The 20,650-nt window shown below is 61.7% G+C and overlaps 2 protein-coding genes across 3 annotated transcripts in view; one reads left to right on the forward strand and one right to left on the reverse strand.

Annotated features, from left to right (window-relative positions):
- Positions 1 to 203: 203 nt before the first annotated feature.
- Positions 204 to 13,777, reverse strand: LOC122477431 (putative GTP-binding protein 6). The gene is made up of 10 exons (XM_043570410.1): positions 13,400 to 13,777; positions 8,661 to 8,798; positions 8,025 to 8,095; positions 7,739 to 7,869; positions 7,327 to 7,394; positions 6,246 to 6,404; positions 4,214 to 4,422; positions 1,469 to 1,617; positions 924 to 1,076; positions 204 to 570 (listed from the first exon to the last, which is right to left on the reverse strand). Exons 1-10 carry the CDS (start codon positions 13,740 to 13,742, stop codon positions 435 to 437), a joined length of 1,557 nt encoding a protein of 518 aa, XP_043426345.1. The 5' UTR covers positions 13,743 to 13,777; the 3' UTR covers positions 204 to 434.
- A 2,053-nt stretch (positions 13,778 to 15,830) lies between these two features.
- Positions 15,831 to 20,650, forward strand: part of LOC122477429 (cohesin subunit SA-2-like) — a 65,167-nt gene continuing 60,347 nt past the window's right edge. For both annotated transcript variants that reach the window (XM_043570404.1, XM_043570405.1), the window contains exons 1-2: positions 15,831 to 18,249; positions 19,007 to 19,076. In XM_043570404.1, the coding sequence (XP_043426339.1) occupies positions 18,245 to 18,249; positions 19,007 to 19,076 (75 nt within the window). In that variant the 5' untranslated portion in view covers positions 15,831 to 18,244. The remainder of the gene's footprint in view (positions 18,250 to 19,006; positions 19,077 to 20,650) is intronic.

Below are 20,650 nucleotides of genomic sequence, written 5' to 3' on the forward strand. Positions count from 1 at the left end.
CCTGTGTGTGCCCGCAAAGGCCTCAGGGTCGTCGGGAGACAGTCCTCATTGCCGGGACACTGCGGTGGGGAACAGGGAGGTCTGGCAGCCCTGAGTTTATGGGGACCAGCACCCGGGAAGCCCCAAGTGGCTCCTCCCACCCCTGCCACACTGGCAGGACCGTGTGCCTGGCGGCCGGCCCTCGGAAGACTCAGCAAGGCTGGTTTACAGACACAAGAGCAGAGCTTTTAATATCCTGTAGCTGGAACAGCGTGGAAGGCAACTCATGCTCAGGTCACAAGCACGTCCCCGCGGAGTCACCCTGAGACCTGACCTTTGACTTCTGGCCGCAGGGGGGCGGCCACCAGCCTTCCGGGCCCAGCAGGGAGCAAGGCGCCCGAGGGGGCGGGCAGGACGCCCCGAGGCAGTGCTGAGGCCACACAGCCTCCGCTCCCTCACTGGCTGGCTGACTCCGGGAAGAGCTTCCGGAACTTGCTGTAGGCAGAGCTGCTGATGACGACCCTGACGTCGGCCGCCCCGGCCTCGGGGATCACGTCCACGTCCTGCACCGTCGCCTCCTGGTGCAGCCAGCTGAGGAAGTGAGCAAGGGACACGTCTGTGAGGCGGGCGAGGACCCCAAAGGACTATGTTCCCAGGAACTCGTCCCAGGCAGAGCGCCGTCCCACAGAACGCTACCCCTGGAGCCCGTCCCCTGTCCCCGAAGAGCCCTGTCCCCCAACCGCACACCGCCTTGCTGTCACTGGTGGGGGACTTACTGTAACGAACCACCCCCCTGCATGCCTGTCAGCTCAAGGAGGCCGCTTGCCCCGCAGGCCAAGTCATTAACCCAGATTCGCTGCAGACGCGTCAGACACCCGGCACCTGCCCCGCGTGCCGGTGCTCTGCCCGGCCCTTCCTACACCTGCTTGGCCAGCCCCACGCACCTCAGCTGTGCCCCCGCCAGCCGGACTCGGAGCGTGAGGACCTGTCTCCCTGTGGCTCTCAGGACGGCGTCCTCCAGCCGGGCCCTCAGCTCCGGGAGCCCGTGTCCCAGGAGGGCGGACACGGCCACGGCCTGGGATCCTGACGGGCTGTACCTGCGTCGGGGCGGCGGGCAGACCCCACTCAGCCCGGGGAACACCGAGCGGGGGTCCCCAAGAAGCCCACGGGGCCTGAACTGTGACTGTGTCAGACGGTCCCAGGAGAGGACGCGGCCCCGCTGGACAGGGACACAGGGACGGAGAAAACCATAAGGCTGCGGTGACACAGGGGGGGCCTGTGGGGGTAAGGGGTTCAGAACATGCAACCCAGTGCCACATCCGGGACAAGGGCGCTGGGACCGCCCCTTTCCCTCCCGGGACCAGCAGGGGGCGCTGCGCGGAAAGCCGCGGGGCAGGCGGCGAGGGGCGGCCACAGGTCACCGGGCCGCGTCTCCAGTACGTGCGGGAATGAGGTCCGGGGGGAGGGGGGCAGGCCGGGGTCCACTCACCCGGGCACCAGGTCGACCTTGTTATGAACTTCCAGCACGGAGTCCAGCAGCGGGGCGGGCAGGCGCAGGCCCCGCAGGGCGGCCAGGACGGTGGCTTTCTGCAGCTCCGTCTCGGGGTGGCTCACGTCTCTCACGTGCACGACCAGATCCTGGGGAGCAGACGGGCCCCGTGCTGGGGACGGGGTTCCGGGGGGCACACCGGAGGACCCGCGCCGGCCGGGGGCTCTCACGGGCACCGCACGGTGGGGTGGGAGCGGGAGCGGGAGCCGGCCCGGCCCCCTGGCGGTCCCCTGCCCCGGTCGCGGTGGGAGGCTCCCCGAGACCAGAGCTGGCCCGGGGCCCACCCAGTGCCCCCTGCTCGGGGGTCCAGCCCCGGCCAGGCCGCCGCCCTCCACGTGGCCGGGGGCCCTGGGCGGCTCCCGCACCAAAGGCAGCAGGCACGCACCTTCGGCCTCAGGTAGGCCCCCGACCGCCACCGGGTGCCTTGCTCATCATCCGCGGAACCCTGAGTCCGCATGACTCCAAATTTTAAAGGTCGCCTCTTACTACGTTTAAGTATCTTTACAGGTAGGTGACCCATGCACAATTGGGAAAACGCGGGCATCTGACTGGTGCAGCGCTTTCGGCTGGGGTCATGACCTCACGGTTGGTGGGTTCAAGCCCCACCTCGGGCTCGGGCCCACAGCCTGGAGCCCGCTTGGGATCCTCTCTCTCCCTCTCTCCCAAGATACATGAAAAAGAATTTGGAAAATGCAGCAAGAAGAAAGAGCTGCCTGTAATTCTGCCCCTGGGAACAGGCACCGCCCACATTCCAGAATGTTCACTTCCGGGTTTTAGATGCGCTTAAAATTAAACAACAACAAAAAAAATGTTTTACTTCAGAAACGTTCCAGATTTTCTGGAAATATGGCAGAGGGGGCACGTGGCCCTCACCTTGCTGCCGCAGCCAACGTTAGTCATGACGTGTGCCACAAGGCGGGGGTGACCCCGGGGCGCACTTGTGACGACCCTCTAGGCTCTGTCCCGAGTCAGTGGTCTCTCCTTTTCCGTCCTGGACACCACTCAGGACACTTGTCACATTGCCGGACACCTGTCCTTGGCCCCTCTGAGCCCCGACCACATTGAGCACCGCGCGGGCATTTTGTGGGACGCCCTGTAGCTGAGATCGGCCTGGTTCATTCTCCTGTTCACACCACGGTTCCGGGTTTGGGGGCAAGACCACAGAGAGCGTGCCCTGAGTCCCCGCGGCCACAGCTGCGCACCCAGGTGACCTGAGGGCTGAGGGGCAGGCGCCTGGTCGCCCTGGACAGCGGTTCCACCTCCTTCTGTGAATTAGTCTTCAAAGGGGTCACCGGACAGGGCTCAGTCTCAGGGTGGCTTAGGTGCCACCTTCCTGAGGGTGTGTGTGTCCGGAGACCTGGCCCCCGGGTTGTGTCGTGTGAGGGGACCCGGTCCCCAAGGCTGTGTCATGTGAGAGGGGACCCGGTCCCCAAGGCTGTGTCGTGTGAGAGGGGACCCGGTCCCCAAGGCTGTGTCGTGTGAGGGGACCCGGTCCCCAAGGCTGTGTCGCGTGTGAGGGGACCCGGTCCCCAAGGCTGTGTCGTGTGAGGGGACCCGGTCCCCAAGGCTGTGTCGTGTGAGAGGGGACCCGGTCCCCAAGGCTGTGTCATGTGAGAGGGGACCCGGTCCCCAAGGCTGTGTCGTGTGAGGGGACCCGGTCCCCAAGGCTGTGTCGTGTGAGAGGGGACCCGGTCCCCAAGGCTGTGTCGTGTGAGAGGGGACCCGGTCCCCAAGGCTGTGTCGTGTGAGAGGGGACCCGGTCCCCAAGGCTGTTGTCGTGTGTGAGGGAACCCGGTCCCCAAGGTTGTGTCACATGTGAGTGGATCTGGCCCCCAAGCTGTGTCACGTTTGAGGGACTTCGCCCCCACGTTGTATTGTGCAAGAGGGAATCCTGCCCCCAGGTTGTGTCACGTATGAGGGCACCTGCTACCCAGGGTTATGTCGTGTGTGAAGGTCCCAGATCCCTATGTTGTGTCACGTGTGAGGGGACCCAGTCCCCAAGGCTGTGTCATGTGAGAGGGGACCCGGTCCCCAAGGCTGTGTCGTGTGAGAGGGGACCCGGTCCCCAAGGCTGTGTCGTGTGAGGGGACCCGGTCCCCAAGGCTGTGTCGCGTGTGAGGGGACCCGGTCCCCAAGGCTGTGTCGTGTGAGGGGACCCGGTCCCCAAGGCTGTGTCGTGTGAGAGGGGACCCGGTCCCCAAGGCTGTGTCGTGTGAGAGGGGACCCGGTCCCCAAGGCTGTGTCGTGTGAGGGGACCCGGTCCCCAAGGCTGTGTTGTGTGAGAGGGGACCCGGTCCCCAAGGCTGTGTTGTGTGAGAGGGGACCCGGTCCCCAAGGCTGTGTCGTGTGTGAGGGGACCCGGTCCCCAAGGCTGTTGTCGTGTGTGAGGGAACCCGGTCCCCAAGGTTGTGTCACATGTGAGTGGATCTGGCCCCCAAGCTGTGTCATGTTTGAGGGACTTCGCCCCCACGTTGTATTGTGCAAGAGGGAATCCTGCCCCCAGGTTGTGTCACATATGAGGGCACCTGCTACCCAGGGTTATGTCGTGTGTGAAGGTCCCAGATCCCTATGTTGTGTCACGTGTGAGGGGACCCGGTCCCCAAGGCTGTGTCGTGTGAGGGGACCGGGCCCCAGGTTACACAGCTGTTTTAGGTAATTTGGCCTCTGGGATCATCCCACACTCACTGAATGAGCCACGTCTTCCAGGGTGGCGGAGAAGGACTCGATCAGGCTGTGGGGCAGCTGGGAGAGGAAGCCGACAGTGTCCATGTAGATGACGGCCACGCGGGAGGGCAGCCACCCCGCGTGGGCTGTGACGTCCAGTGTCGCAAACAGCCGATCCTGGGGCCGGACGGCGTCGTCACCTGTCAGGGCCTTGATCAGCGTGGTTTTTCCTGGAAGGTGGGTCACAGGGGACGCGCTGTGTGAGAGGCCCCCTCACCACACGTGTCCCACCTTGGCAGCAGTCGAACCCACGTGCATCTGGCCGAGGCGGCGGCCACGCGTTGTGAGGTCTCTGAGCTCCTAGTCTCCGCCCTGTGTGGTCAGAGACCCTGCCGTTCTCCGTCACGCTTGCAGCCCAGAGGGCCGGGGCCCAGGGTACGAGTGCCCATACGCAGGACGGCGGTGGTGCGGACGGGGTGGTGACGGCCGAGGGGGTGAGGGCACCCGTGCACACAAGGATAGTACAGACCCGGCGGTCACGTTTGTGCACGTGTGGGGGACACGTGATTGGCATCTACGTACACGAGGCAGGTTCTCCGCGTGTCTGAGATGCAGTAGGTGTCTGCGTGGCGGAAAGGTGATGGTGTAGACGGGGGCCGTGGTGCCTATGGGGCATGTGTGTTGTCTGCGAGGTGGGCTGGGTGCCTGTGTAGACAGAGTGCTGGTGGTGGAGTTGAGGTATGTGTATAAGGCGGACCGGATGTTGGTGTAGACGGAGTGATGATGGAGTGGGGTGGGTACACTGTGTGTGAGGTAGGCTGGGCGTCTGTGTAGACAGAGTGATGATGGAGTGGGGCGGGTACAGTGTGTGTGACGTAGGCTGGGCGTCTGCGTAGACGGGGCGGTGGTGAAATCGGTGTGTGTGTGTGGGGGGTGGACGGGGGTGACAGCGTTAATGGAGTGTGGCGGTGTAGACAGGCAGGAGCTGTATGTGTCTGCAATGGCCCCAGAGGACGTCCCCTCCACTCAGCCTTCCTGCAAGAATGCGCCCGTGTGTGTGCCTGACACCTGTGTTCAGGGCCACGCCAGCACCACGCCAGCTCATGGACATTACTGGTGGCCACTGGCTTCAGCCCGCCCCACAGGTGAATGAGGAGATGACCCGGTAGGGCGGCCCCACCTGACACACAGGTGCCCTCACCACACAGGTCCCGGGGCACAGACTCCTCTGTGCTGGTGAGCCACGGGCCGCGGGCGTAACCTAGCAGTACTGAGTTCGGTAGCCTCGGCGGAGCTCCAGAAGCTCGGTGCTGACGCCGCCGTGCGGACGCACTCGCCGTTTCCCACAGGGTGAGAGCCTGTATCTAGCCAAGCGGGATTCTCTGCAGCTGCGGTGCCCCCGCACTTTCTGTTCCAGGTTTTGTGGGAAGTTCCCTCCCTCCTTGAGGACAGGGAGCTGGTGGCGTGAGGCTGGCGGGGACCTCACGCTGGCAGGGGAGTGGACCTCGCGCAGCCCGGCACCCGCTGGCGGACCGGACCCCGACGGTGGGGAAGTCGCACCTGCCGTTGTCTCCCTTTACCGAGCACAGCCGTGAGCTCAGGGCTTCGGGACGAAGGAGACCCGAGGTTCCGTGTCCTGCAGACGATCGCGCTGAGCGCACACGTTAAGCTAAACCCCGAGCCCTGTGGTGAGGTCCTACTGCGCACAGTCTGAACCGCTTTTATCTTTCTACGGGCCTGCCCACCATGAATGGCCTTAACACCGTCACCCTTCTGTCTCTCTCTCAGTCTCAACACACCTGTAAGAGAGGGGAGTGCAGTCCGCTGTCCAGCACTCGATGACCACGCTGCTGACCTGACGGGGCACCCGCCGTGGGCCCTGCAAATGCCCCAGGGACGTGAGCCACGCTTTCCACCTGTTCTCATCATCCGTCGGCCCTCTGAATCCCAGGGCCTTGTTGCGTTGGCGAGCGGTCTCTCCCCAAATGCACTAGCAGGGTGGGGGGGGGGGCGGTGGACCCCCCCCCCCAGGGGCTCCCAGAACTTCTCTCACCGCAGTTTGTGTATCCCACCATGGAGACCACAGGAAACTCCCGCCGTCTGCGCTGCCTTCCCAGGAGACGCCTTTTCTCCCGAAGTCTGTCCAGCGCCTTCCGAATCTTCAGCTCCTTGTCCTTCAGCAGGCGCCGTTGCACCTGCACGAGCGATTCTCCTACAAACCCCCAACACGGCGAGTCGGTGAGCACACTCACAAAGACGTGAGAGCACAGTGAGCCACGCGGGTCCCTGTGTGCGTTGTGGACAGGCATTCTGCCCCTGGGACCCCCCGCCCCCCGCCGGCCTGCTCTTCCACACTGCCCCAGCACCTTCCTGTCTGACAGATGGCTTCACCCAGTGGAGGGTGGCCTCGCCTCCGGACTTCTGCCCTCTGAGGTCACCTGGGCTCCCCTTTATTTGGGAGTAAGGGAGAGCCTCAGAAGGACAGCCCCCATGATATCCAGAGCCCCCTGAGCGGTGCCCCAAAGACACAGCTACATCCTGACCCCTGGGACCCGTGAACGGGAACTCATTTCGGAATATGGTCTGGGCGCATATAACTGGTGAGGGATCTGAGGGGTCATCCTGGATCAGTGTGGCCCTAAATCCAAAGACAAATGTCTGCATAACATAAGAGAAGACAGAGGAGAAGCCGTGTGAAGACGTGAAGACCCATGTGGGAGGGACGCAGGCACGAGCCCAGGGACGCCTGGAGCCCCAGAAGCTGCAAGAGGCAGGAAGGACCCTCCCCTGGAGCCTCTGGAGGGAGCACGGCCCTGCCACTTGGATCTCAGTGGCCCTGCCCACCCCCCCTGACCCGATCTCAGCGGCCCTGCCCCCACCCCACCCCCCAGATCTCAGACTTCCGGTCTCCAGAGCTGACAGAGTAGATTCCTGAGGTTTTAAGGCTCTGGCTTGTGGTCCTTCATTGCAGCCACCCCAGCAGACCACGTAGATATTCTAGTTTGTGTGAATGGGACCATGTACGAGGTCACATGCAGCCCCACTGGGATCTTTCAGCGCTGCTGTCCCCTTCCTAAGGGTGGCCGCCGTGACATACCCCCTTCTGAGCACGCGGTGACAAGACCTCACGTTACCTGACCCCATGATGTAGCGTGAGCCTCCTCCCCGTCCATCCAGGCGGGTGGTGCTGCTCAGGTGGGACCTGCCGTGGAAAGGGGGCGTCTCAGTAGACAGGGTGAGACGTCCGTGCCCATCTAGGGGGAGCGCGCCAGGTGACAGCACACAGACCGAGGGTGACATGAGAACTCGGGGTGGAGAGAGCGAGGCAGGGGGTCTTTCCTCCTGCCTGGATCTTCACCGTCACGGAAGGTGGGGGGGGGCCCACAGCGGGGTGACCTGTCCGGGTAGGCACGCTGCTTGGACAGGAGCCTGGCAGGCCTCGTCCGGGAGGGCACGGCCCGCCCTGCCTTCCGTCTTCACCGCACCCCAGGCAACGGGTCGGACACCCCACTACGCGAGCCGCGAGAGCTGGGGTGTGCCCCGAACCTGAGAAGGGGGAGCTCAGCCAGCGCCACCTGCAGCCGGGCCTCCTTCGTCCGGGCGTTGCAGCGGAAGATGGAAAGAACAACGGTGAATCGGTCAAACACCTGCACGCCCCAGGCGGCCTCCAGTTCTTTCTGGAAACGGAGGGAGGGAGTGAGGGCATCTGCAGCGGTGTCTCGGGTGAAGGGGGCCGCCGAGAAGGCGTCGGCGATTGATCCCGGGGCCTCCTCCGTCTGACCCGACTCCCTCCGCCCCGGAGCGTGGGAAGCACCCAGAGACTCCCGCGTACCTTGGTGGGCGGGGCCATCCTCTCCACATTCAGAAAGACCGCGGTGATTTCTGGCAACGCTCTGATTTTCTCTGAGGAAAAGAGAAGGTTCGGTCGGACGTCAGGGCTCCATGGGGTCTGTCGTGGGGCCGACCCTGGGCTCAGGCTGGCTGTGGTCACCGGGTACCCCTCGACTCCCTGAGTGCGTATTTGGGAAGTCCGGTGTGTGAGGCAGGGGAGGGGAGGACCGGGGTCCCTTCGGGGGTCGTGGGTCTTGCACACGCAGGTGACACGACCCCACGGGGTCTGAATGGCTCCATGACCTGCGGTGACAGAGCCGGGCGGTGAGCACCCCCTCAGCGTATCTGCAGGGCTCGCCGCTCTGAAGTGTGACACCCCCGGGGGTCCCTGGAAGGCAGGGTTCACACACAGCACCCTGTCTGCGGGGAGGGCCGGGCTGGGGTCCCGGGGCCGGTTTCCACCGGACTCTGAATTGCCCCGACGGCCCCACTGGGCACAGTTCAGGTTGCGATCAGGGCACGGAGGCGTTTTGGACGTCTGATCCAAGTTCCCGTGAGGACACCTCTACTCGGCCCAGACGGCGAGAGCCCCACCGTTCCTGCTCCAGGAGGAAGAGAGCCAAGGAGCAGGGCCCACCTGTCAGGTGCCGCAGGGTCCCTCTGCTGAACGGGACCTTCCCGTCGGGTGTTCTGGCGGGCACCACCATCCTTTCCACCACCGACCAGCGGTCCAGCGTGTGGACCAGAGATTCCGCCTCCGCCACCTGCCGGTCAGCTTCGGGGAGACACAGGGCCAGGGTGAGGGACACACCCTTGCGAGGTCGGCCCCGGGGCCCCGTGCTCCCCAGCTCGGATGGCTGCCCGCACGGCGGCACAGAGGTCCGGACGCAGCACCCAGGTAGGCACCTGGTCCGAAACACAGCTGTGTGCCTCCAGGCCCAGACCGTTGCAGCCTCCGCTCACGCTGGATGCCGGGGGCTGGGCAGATAACGGGACGTGGGCTCGGTGAGGCCCCCACGGTCTGTCGTGACCCAGCGGACAGCGGGTCTCGTGACGGAGCCCAGGAACTGGCTACGTTCATTGCCTGCAGGGTGGGCTGTGAGCCCCCGCTTAGGCAGGGAGTGGGGCGCTGGTGCCGGTGGGTCCTGGGGCTTGGAGTCCTGACTGCTGCCGACAGGGCCGAGGGGGGCTCAGGGCTCTGTGACACGGAGGCCAGCGTGCTGGGTCCCACCCCTGTGACACTTGTACTAAGCGCCCGCTGTGCCCCAGTGCGGTCTGCCCTCTCCCGGCGGCTGCCTTGGAGCACAGTGTCCTCAGGTTCCCCTGACGGACCTCGCTGGTCCTCCTCACCTCGCCCCTCTGGGTGGGGTCCCCCGATTCGACTCTTTAACCGTCACACGTGGGGCATCGGCAATGAAACCTGAGGACACTTGTGTATTCACAGTTCACATGCATGGGCTCACTCACAACTGGACCCTGCTCGCAGCACTACGGAGGCTTCTGCCACCCCTCACCTCCCCACCCCTGCACCACAACTCCCCACCCCTGCCCCACACCTCCCCTCCCCGCCCCACACCTCCCTACCCTGCCCCATACCTCCCCTCCCCATACCTTGCTACCCCCTGCCCACACCTCCCCTCCCCTCCCCCTCCTCTCCCCATACCTCCCCACCCCTGCCAAATACCTCTTCACTCCACACCTCCGCACCCCTGTCCCACAACTCCCCTCCCTTGCCCACCCATGCCCCACACCTCCCCTCTCCCACCCCACACCTCCTCAGCCCCCACCCCACACCTCCCCTCCCCTGACCCACATCTCAGCACCCCTCCCCTCCCCCCTCCACACCTCCCCTCCCCTCCCCTTCCCACCCCTGCCCCACACCTCCCCACCCCTGCCCCACATCTCCCCTCTCCTGCCCCACACCTCCCCTCCCTGCCCCATACCTCCCACCCCTGCCCCACCCCTCCTCTCCCTTGCCCACCCCTGCCCCACCCCTCCCCTCCCCTTCCTCACACCTCTGTACCCCTGTGCCACACCTCCCCACCCCTGCCCCACCCCTCCCCTCCCCTGCCCCACACCTCCCCAGCCCCTGCCCCACACCTCCCCTCCCTGCCCCACACCTCCTCTCCCCTGCCTCACACCTCGGCACCACACCACTGAAGACCAGTTGACACCACTTCCTTGTTCCCCATCTATCACATCCGGCCATTAGGAGAAAATTACAGGGTATACTGACAGGTGACAAACGTGATGTAAAGACACAGAGCAGCATCAGAGCCATGGAATATGGCAGGAATGCTGGAATTATCGGACCAGGAACTTACAACAACTATGAGTCATATGCTAAGGGCTCTGACAGATAAAGGAGCTGGCACGCAAGGACAGATGGGCAACGTAAGCAGACAGATGGAAATTCGAAGAAAGAGCCAAACAGAAATGCTGGCTGTCACAAACACTCCAACGGAAAGGAAGAATCCGCTGATGGGCTTATGAGTGGGCCGGGCAAAGCCAAGGAATGAATCTCTAAGCTTGAAGACAGGACTAGAGTCGTGATGAAGAAATTCCGACTGTGAACGACATAGAGAAACTGAGAAGTCAAGCCACAGACTAGAAGAAAATATTTGTAAAAAACATCTGAGAAAGGGCTGTTATCCAGAAGAACTCTTAAAACTTAGCGGTAATAGAAGAACTTGAGGGGCGCCTGGGAGCTCAGTCGGTCGAGCGTCCGACTTCGGCTCAGGTCATGATCTCGCGGTTCGTGAGTTCGAGCCCCACGTCGGGCTCTGCGCTGACAGCTTAGAGCCCGGAATCTGCTTTGGATTCTGTCTCTCTCTCTCCCTCTGCCCTTGCCCTGCTGGCACTCTGTCTCTGTCTCTCAAAAAGTGAATAAACATTAAAAAGTGTATTTTAAGGGGCCCCTGGGTGGCTCAGTGGGTCAAGCGTCCGACTTGTGCTCAGGTCATGATCTCGCGGCTCATGAGTTTGAGCCCCACGTCGGGCTCTGTGCTGAGAGCTCAGAGCCTGGAGCCTGCTTTGGATTCTGTGTCTCTCTCTCTCTGCCCCTTTGCCACTCATGCTCTGTCTCTCTCTGTCTCTCAAAGATGAACAAACGTTTAAAAAAAAATTTAAAAAAAAGAACTTGATCAAAAGCTGGGCCAAACGGGACGCCCCAGTGGCTCGGTCGGTTCAGGGTCTGACTTCGGCTCAATCTTACGGTTTGTGAGATCGAACTCTGCACGGGGCTGTCAGTGGGAGCTGGCTTCGGACCCTCTGCCCCCTCTCTCTTCACCTCTCCCGCTCACGCTCTCTGAGAAATAAACATTAAAAAATTTCATAATAAAAATATAAAAAAACAAAAGCTGGGCCGAAGACCTAACACACACCTGACCACAGAAGCTGGGGAGAGACGCTCTACACCATATGTGGTCGGGGAAATGAATGCACGTTACCTCGAGAGCCACGCACACCTGTGAGGCTGGCCCAGACGCAGAACGCGGACAACACCTGACACTGGTGACACGGGTGCAGCGAGAACCCTCCTTCATCGCTGATGGGAACCCAAAGTGGTGCAGCCGCTGGCAAAGCAGTTTGGTGCTTTCTTATAAAACCAAATGTGCTCTTACCAGAGGGTCCAGCAGAATGCTCCCTGGTATTTACCCAAGTGAACAGAAACTTAGGTCCACACAAAGCTGCACGTGGATGTTTACAGCAGCTTGGAAGCAACCTTGATGTCCCTCAGCAGGTGGATGAATAAATACACTGGAGGCCATCCAGACAATAGGGTCTTAGCACCACCAGAAACAAATGAGCTGTATGGCCACAGAAACTCATGCAGGAGCCTTAGATGCATGTGATTGAGCGACAGGAGCCGGTCTGAAAAGGCTGCGTAGTGGATGGTTCTAACCCTATGATGTTCTGGAAAAGGCAGAACGAGGCACATAGTAAAAATATCTGCAGTTGCCAGGAAGGGGGTGGGGTGAAGTATGAACAGGAGGGGCAGTGAAACCCTCTGCAGAATCCTGTAATGATGGATCCGTGATGTTGTACATGGTCCAGACCCACAGAGCGTGAAACACCGAGAGTGAATCATACTGTAAACCGCGGACTCTGGGTGATTCCGTGTTCACGTAGGTTCCTGGATCGTAACACGTGTCCTGCTCTGGTGTGGATGCTGGTAACACACGAGGCTAACCAGGTGGGACAGGAGGTACGGGGAACCCTCTGTACTGTCTTCTCAAGTTTCCTGTGCAACTAACACTACTCTAAAAGGATTTAAAAGAGAAAACAAGGAACATAGCACTGAGATGGAATGTTCTTGAACAGGAAAATTCAAAGGAACAGAGAGCAGATTTGTGGCTGTGAGGGACGGGATGGGGATGCGATGCAAAGTGGCTGGTATTAAGGGGACAGGGCCTCCTTCTGCGGCCCCCACCTCCCCACAGCCACCCAGCCAACCTGCTGAGGGTCACAGGCCGTGCTCCCTGGAGGACCCCTCTCTGGAGACTGTCCTCACACCTCTGTGCCTGCCCCTTCCCGCTGTGGGCTCTGGTCTTCCCAGGCCATCCAGGACCGCTCTGCTGAGACCCTCGAACCACATCTCGCCCACCCGCAGCACGTGGGCCCAGGAGGTGGCTCTCTGCCGTGAGTGCGTGCTGTGCCCCGAGCCTCCAGCTAACTGGCTGTTAGTGACTAGGGGGAACGATGGCGGTGCCAGGCAGCTGCCCTCGAGAGGGCAGGCAGACAAGGGTTTGCGGTTCCGGGTATAAAGTGCATGCACGATGACCATCTTCTTGCGCAATCTTTAGTATTCAGTGGTTACATAAATGAAAATGCTGCACAGTAAGGTACTTAAGGATCCGTCTCACACACACACACACGAACACACACAGACGGGGCACGCTGGCTCTAGACTTTTGCTAGATTCTTTACAGGAAAGAACGGGTAGGACACAACACACGCTGCAGGGGAGAGGAGGGCTTAACCAAGGACCAGGCAGAGAAGGGACAGGGCCAGGCAGCAGGGGGCTGGGGCTGCCTCCAGCAGGTTTAGGGAGATGGGTGGGGGCGTTTCCGTGCTGCGCTTGGCGCCCCGCCCCCTCAGCCCCAGTCCTCCGAGTCTCCGCCCCCGACGCCCCGCCCCTCCCAATCTCCGCCCCCAGAGCGCCAGCCCTGAGCTCTGGACTTGGAAGCCCCGCCCATCCCAATCTCCGCCCAGTCAGTCCCGAAAACCCCGCCCCCCTAGCCTCCACTCCCGAGTTCAAGTGCCTACAGCCACGCCCCCCCACCGAGCTCCAGCCCGATTCTCCCGAGGCTCCGCCCCCTGGAAGCCCCGCCTCTCAGAGTCCCCGGCCCCGCCCGCGGCGCAGTTCCTGCGCACCTCGGGTCAGCTGCGGCTTCCCGGGTCCCCACTTGACCTCAGGGTGAACCAGGCACACGCGCTGGGTCCCCACCGGCAGCAAAGGGTCCCTCCTCAGCAGCTCCTCCTCCTCTTCTTCCTCGTCCTCGGCATCTTCCGGTTCCTCTCCCGTTCGGCTTCTCGGGCCATCAGCCGGTGGGCCCCGTCCTCCGCCCCCTCGCCCCTTGAGGTCCCCGGGGTCGAAGGCGGCGAACGCGCGCTCGGGGCAGACCAGCAGCGGCGGCGCGGGTCTCGGAGCCCGGCGGCCGAGAACTACGCGAGACAGCCAGGCTGCCGGGCGGATGGCGGCCCGCAGGGCCCACATCCTGCGCTGGCCGGCACGCTATGGGGCGGGGCCTCGGGGGGGGCGTGTTCCCATGCGAACTCCCCATTGGCCCCCGGACGTCACGTGCTCGCCGTCGCTTGATTGGCGCGAGCGGTCCCGGGCTGGCAAAGCTTGGGACTCCGCCGCCGGGGGCTAGCTTCGCTGCGGCGGAGCCTGCTCCGGGCGGATGCCCGCGCCGGGTGGTGCCGCCAGCGGGGCAGGCGCAGGCATCCGACCCTGGGCGGGTACTTCCCCACACCCGTCTCTCTCCGGCTTCCGAGCGGGATCTTCCCTCAGATCCGAGTGGTCTGGTCCTGGGGGCCTGAGTGCCCCCGCAGAGGTCCCACATCCTGCGAGGGGGTCCGAGGCTGCACCGGGGGTGGGGGTGCCTCCACATCCTGCCTTGGGGGTCCGAGTGAGGCCGCGGGGGTCCCACATCCTGCCTTGGGGGTCCGAATGCCGCCTCGGGGGTCCACATCCAGCCTTGGGGATAGGAGTGCTCCCTCGGGGGTCCCACATCCTGCTTTGGGGGTCCGAGTGAGGCCGCAGGGGTCCCACATCATGACTTGGGGCTCTGAGTGCACCCCCAGGGTTCCCACACCCTGCCTTAGGGGTGTGAGGGCTTCCCCTGGGGGGGGTCCCACATCCTGCCCTGGGGGTTCCGAGTGCTCCTCCAGGTTTCCCACATCTTGCCTTGGGGGTCTGAGACCTTTTCGGGGGTCCGGAATTCTGCCTTGCAGGTCTAGTACTGCCCTGGGGGGGTGGGTCCCACATCCTGCCTTGGGAGTCTGAGCCCATCCCGGGGGTCCTACATCCCGCCTTGGGGGTCTGAGCCCATCTCGGGGGTCCCACATCCTGCCTTGAGGGTCTGAGCCCATCTCAGGGGGCCTGAACTCTGCCTTGCAGGTCTAGTACTGCCCTAGAGGGTCATACACCCTGTCTTGTGGGTCCAAACCCGACCCTAGGGTCCCACATCTTGCCTTGGGGTCTGAGTGCTCCCCAGGTTCCCACATCCTGTCATGGGGGTCTAAGTGCAGCCGTGTGGGTCCCAATCCTGCCTTGCGGGTCAGAGTGGTCCCTCGGGGGTCCCACATTATGACTTGGGGTCAGACTGCTCCCTCAGGGGCCCCAATTCTGTCCTGGGGTCTGAGTGCTTCCCCATGGGGGTCCCACATCGTGCCTTGGGGGTCTTAGTGCTGCCCCAGAAGGGGGTCCCACATCGTGCCTTGGGGGTCTTAGTGCTGCCCCAGAAGGGGGTCCCACATTCTGCCTTGGGGGTCTGAGTGCTGCCCTGGGAGGGGGGGAGGGTCCCACATCCAGTCTTGGGGGTCCGAGTGCAGCCATGGGGGTCCCAATCCTGCCTTGGGGGTCTGAGCGCTGCCCCAGGGGGGGTTCCACTTCCAGCCTTGGGGGTCGAAGTCCTCCCTCAGGGGTCCCACATCCTGCCTTGGGGGTCCCACATCCAGTCTTGGGGGTCAAAGTGCTCCCTCAGGGTCCCACATCCTGTCTTGGGGGTCTAAGTGCAGCTGTATGGGTCCCCATCCTGCCTTGCGGGTCAGAGTGCTCCCTTGGGAGTCCCACGTCATGACCTGACTCTCTGAATCCTCCATGGGGGGGGGGGGTGTCCCCACATCCTGCCTTGGGGTTTGAATGTGGCCACGGGGGTCCCAATCCTGCCTTGGGGTTTGAGCGCTCCCCCAGGGTCCCACATGCTGCCTTGGGGTGGTGGGGGTCTCACATCCTGCCTGCGGGCGGAGTGCTCCCTTGGGGGTCCCACGTCATGACTTAGGGGTCAGAATGCTCCCTTGGGGCTTCCACATCCTGCCTTGGGGTCCGAGTGTTCCCCCAGGGGTCCTACATCCTGCCATGGATGTCTGAGCCCATCCTGGGGGTCCCACATCCTGCCTTGGGGTCCAAGTGTGTCCTCGGGGTTCCACATCCTGCCTTGGGGGTTTGAGCCCATTTCAGGGGTCCTAACATTCTGCCATGAATGTCTGAGCCCATCCCGGGGGTCCCACATCCTGCCTTGGGGTCTGAGCCCATCTCGGGGATCCCACATCCTGCCTTGGGGGTTTAAGCCTGGCTCAGGGGTCCTAACATCCTGCCATGGATGTCTGAGCCCATCTCGGGGATCCCACATCCTGCCTTGGGTGTTTGAGCCCGGCTCAGGGGTCCTAACATCCTGCTGTGGATGTCTGAGCCCATCCCGGGGGTCCCACATCCTGCCTTGAGGGTCTGAGCCCATCTCAGGGGGCCTGAACTCTGCCTTGCAGGTTTAGTACTGCCCTAGGGGGTCTTACATCCTGTCTTGGGGGTCTGAGTACTCCCTGGAAGGGGGTCCCACATCCTGCCCTGGGGTCTGAGTGCTCCCCAGAAAGGAGCCCCACATCCTGCCTTGGGGGTCTAAATGCAGCTGCAGGGAACGCAATCCTGCCTTGCGGGTTGGAGTTCCCTCGGGGGGTCCCACAGCATGACTTGATGGTCTGAGTCCTCCTCCAGGGGGGTTCCCACATCCTGCCTTGGGGGTCTAATTGCTCCCCTAGGCATCCCACATCCTTCCTTGGGAGTTCGAGTGTGGCCATGGGAGTCCCAATCCTGCATTGGGGATCCGAATACTTCCCTGGGGTCTCACATCCTGCCTTGGGGCCCAAGCCCATCCTGGGGGTCCCACATCCTGCCTTGGGGATCCAAGCCCATCTCGGGGGTCCCACATCCTGCCTTCGGGGTCTGGGCCCATTCCGGGGGTCCCACATCCTGCCCTGGGGGTCCGGGCCCATCCTAGGGGTCCCACATCCTGCCTTGGGGGTCCAAGCCCATCCCAGGGGTCCCGCATCCTGCCCTGGGGGTCTGGGCCCATTCCGGGGGTCACACATTCTTCCCTGGGGGTCCGGGCCCATCCTGGAGGTTCCACATCCTGCCTTGGGGGTCCAAGCCCATCCTGGGGGTCCCACATCCTGCCTTGGGGTTCAAGCCCATTCCGGGGCTCCACATCCTGCCTTGGGGGTCCAAGCAGAGCTTTGAGAGTCTCATCCCATCACTGGGGGTCTGCAACTCGGCCTCAGGGGCCCCAGACGCTGCGTTGGGAGTCATCACCAGTTCGGAGGAGACTCAAACTTTGCCTGGCATGTCTGAGTCCGTGATCTCAGGTCGTACACTGCTACGGGGGTTCATGTTCAGTCACGTGGGTCCCATACTCTGCCTTGGGCACGTGATGCTGACTTTGGGCTTCTTCCCCAGTGCTGCTTGGGGGTCTGAATTTGGCCTGGTGACGGCCGGGGGCGGGTGGGGATTCTGAAGTCTGTGCTGCTAGCCTGGGTGTGTCCCTGGGGGTCCCAGGACCTCCTTGGGGATCAGAAGCTGGCTGGCGAATGTGGTGTGGGAAATGAATGCAGAGGCCAGTGGGCCCAGGAGGGTGAGAGGTGGTGGGCTGTTGGAAGGGAGGGCCCCTCCTGTTCAGACTGTTATCAGTATATTCTCCAGGAGAAATTCAGAATGCGTGGTGTCGAAAGGGTCACATGGATCCCAGCTGTCACTAGGGGGTTCTTGTTTTCACAGAAGAGCAGGTTTAATGGAAACGTTCCTTTTTAAGTGTCTGCAGAAAGCCACGGCCTTTCCGATATTTCGATGATGGTGACACTCGTCATTCTAACATGCACAACGAAGGAGGGGACACGTAGCCCGAAGAGGCAGGGGAGGCCTGGTTGCTGTGTCCGAACGGGGGTGGGGTGGGGGGATTGAAAGGAACGTTTGAGGTGGTGTTACTGTACTGGCAGGAACTGTCCTGTGCAGCCCCCGAGCCAGTGTGACCACGTTGGGCACGGTTGGAATTGAGTTGAGCTGTCGTGCGTCTGTCTTAAAGAAAATGGGCGAGCTTGGGATCTCGACCCGGTGTCGCCAGTGACGCCCCCACGGGCCGTGAGTCCTGGGTGCCATTTCCTTGCTGATGGAATCAGAGTGTGGATTAGAACCTACAGTAACGAAGGCACAAGTGTGTGTGTGCTGATGGCGTATATCGTTCCGGGGCCGGTCCCCCAGCCCTCCGCCCTGTCACACGGCTTCCGACCGCCAGCACCGGGCACGGGCATCAGTGAGTCCGCGGAGAAAGCACGGGGCCTTGTGTCCTGGGGAGGGTGTCTCTGCGGGGCCTTGCTCTGAGATCCTGGGGCGAAGCTTCTCTGCAGCGGGAGGCCGGCTGGCGATCGCACAGGAGCTCGCTGTGGTCCTGTGACGCCCCCTGGCGTAAGATTCGGGCAGGTCCCCTCCTCCAAGCCCTGCCTCCTGTAGACGGAGTGCAGTCTTACTTGGGGGAGCAGACCTACCGGAGCTCGCGTTTCCAGGGCTGCGCGGGGCGCCAGGTTCTTAGGCGCACTCAGACCTCTCCGCTTCCTCGGTTCCCGTCGCCGTCCGGGCCGCATCGCCAGCGCTGTCCCCTGGAGCCTGCCTGCCCGGCGGTTTCTGGGGGTGGCTCGGGGAGGGACGACGGTGAGGATTAACACTTGATAATGAGGTAACGCATTTTTTTACTCCTTTACTATTGACACTATGCCCTGAGGCTGCTGAGGGGGGTGGTAGACGGTTTCCTGCTAAGTAAGTTCATCCTACAACCTCACCTCCGTGCAAACCCAAAGCTGTCTGCAGACTTGATTCAGCAGACAGCCCTCGAAACGTCTAGTGTGTGTGATAAACGGCGTAGATGTTGGCGTGAAAATGGTGTTGAGGCTGTAGGAAGAAGTAGGGGAGAGAGGAGACAGGTGCCAGTCGCCTGGGGTCGTGGCGCTGTGAACACAACACGGTGGGAGGGGGCTCGCACAGCCGTGTGGAAAAACCGCTCGTGTTTTGCCTTCGTGTTGAAAGTATTCCATTTTCCCGATTCTCGAACACCCGTGATTGTTAAGATACATCGTGGATTGGATGGGGAGATGAGTCCTGATGTGTCAGGAGCCCCGAACCGGGCGCAGTTAGAATCAGGGGCCCCGGTCATTTAACCCCCTTCCCAAGCATTCAGAGACGGACTGTTTTGTCCCCTCTGTGAGCCGAGCCACTCCCCATTTCTTGGCATTGTCTGACTTTGGGTGCTTTCTTTCCTCTGCTGACAACAATGTAAAAACGTCGAATTTTAAGAGCGTGTGCTGAAAAGCCCCAGCGTGTGCAACTGCCTGTGGCTCGGGAAAGACTCACCGAGCGAGTGGGGGGGTGGCTGTGTCATTACGTGGCTTGCAGCCTCAAGGGCTCCACGCAGCAATCTGACTTTTCTTGTGTCTCAGCGAAAGGTCTGGCCAAGAGGAGGGGAACCTGATGCCCGTGTGCGATGGCGGGGGCCAGGACACTGTGTCGGTAAGTGCCCGTGCTGACGGAATCCGTGGCCACGCTGATACACGCTTGTTACGTGGGCCTAAGATGCGTGTTTCCCTGGGGGGGGGGGAGTGACACGCTCATGCAGATGGCAAGGTGTAGACAGGAACGCGGGAGGAAACACGGATCCCTTCTAATCTGTCCCAACAGCGGTCACTAGTAAGGTTTTGCTACAGGGGCACCTGCGTGGCTCGGTCGGTTGAGGCCCCCCCCCCCCCCCCCCCCCCCGCTTGGGCTCAGGTCACGATCTCGCGTGGTCTCGCGTGATCTCGCGTGAGTTCGAGCCCCGCGTCGGGCTCTGGGCTGACGGCTCGGAGCCTGGATCCTGCTTCGGATTCCGTGTCTCCCTCTCTCTCTCTGCCTCTGCCCTGCTCACGCTCTGTCGCTCTCTGTCTCTCTCAAAAATAAATTAAACATTAAAGAAATTAAAAAAAAGATGTTCCTGTATATTCTTCTAGTTTTCTTTTTTTTTTTTTTAAAGCCATCTCTGTCCAAACTGGGACTCGAACTCACAACGTGACAGCAAGCGTGGTGTACCAGCCACGTGTCCCTCTTCCAGGCTTTTTATGCACGTACACACACACACACGCATGTGTGTATTTGCATATCTGTCTGCACGCATGTGCATATATATATCCTGAAATTTAATAAAAAATGAGTTCGAATTGTACATATTGTTTTATACTTTCTTTTTTTATCTTATGAAATTTTAGGCTTAAGGATGTGCCTGGCTGGATCAGTTGCCACACCATGCAACTCTTCTGTCTTTGTTGTTATTTGTTTAATTTTATTTATTTTTGAGAGATTTGAGAGAGAGAGAGAGAGAGACAGAGGGCAGGCAGGGGAGGGGCAGAGAGAGAGGGAGACACAGAATCCGAAGCGGGCTCCAGGCTCCCAGCCATCAGCACAGAGCTCGACTCGGGGCTCGAACCCACGAACCCTGAGATCAGGACCCCAGCCGGATTCGGACACTCAACGACAGAGCCACCCAGGTGCCCCACCCCGAGCATGCAACTCGATCTCAGGGTTGTGAGTTCGAGTCCCATGTTGGGTGTAGAACCTACTAAAAAAAAAAAAAAAAAAAGCAGAAACAAACAAAATAGGAAACAAAATTTGTAAGTTTCACCTGTCTCCTGAGTATCCTGGGAGTGAGTTTGCACTGCTGTGTAGACTGCAATGACAGACCCACAGGGTGGTCTGTCGGCCGTGTAGCAGTTTAGTTAATAACCCCTCACGTTAACCGGGCTTGTCATGTATACATGGGGGTGCGACCACAGTGTCGTGAGGTTACTGTTTTCCAGTCACTCCTGACTTGAGAATGAAAATACCTGGTGGCCCGACTGTAGCTGGGGTGGCTGCCTGGGACCTGAGATGCTGAGGGTTGGTCATCGTGGCCTCGAATGTGCGTGCGAGTCTGCAGAGTTGGTTCAGGAGCACGCGGACGGGCGGGTTAGACTGAGGTCCCCGTGGCTTTAAGCCGGAGCGACGTCAGGGGTCATGCGTGTCTGGGTGCGTGCAGGGCTGGGCGCGTGCAAAGCCCCCCAGGGCTGTGTCCC

Source organism: Prionailurus bengalensis, chromosome X (assembly GCF_016509475.1).
Source record: "Prionailurus bengalensis isolate Pbe53 chromosome X, Fcat_Pben_1.1_paternal_pri, whole genome shotgun sequence".
Lineage (NCBI taxonomy): Eukaryota > Metazoa > Chordata > Mammalia > Carnivora > Felidae > Prionailurus > Prionailurus bengalensis.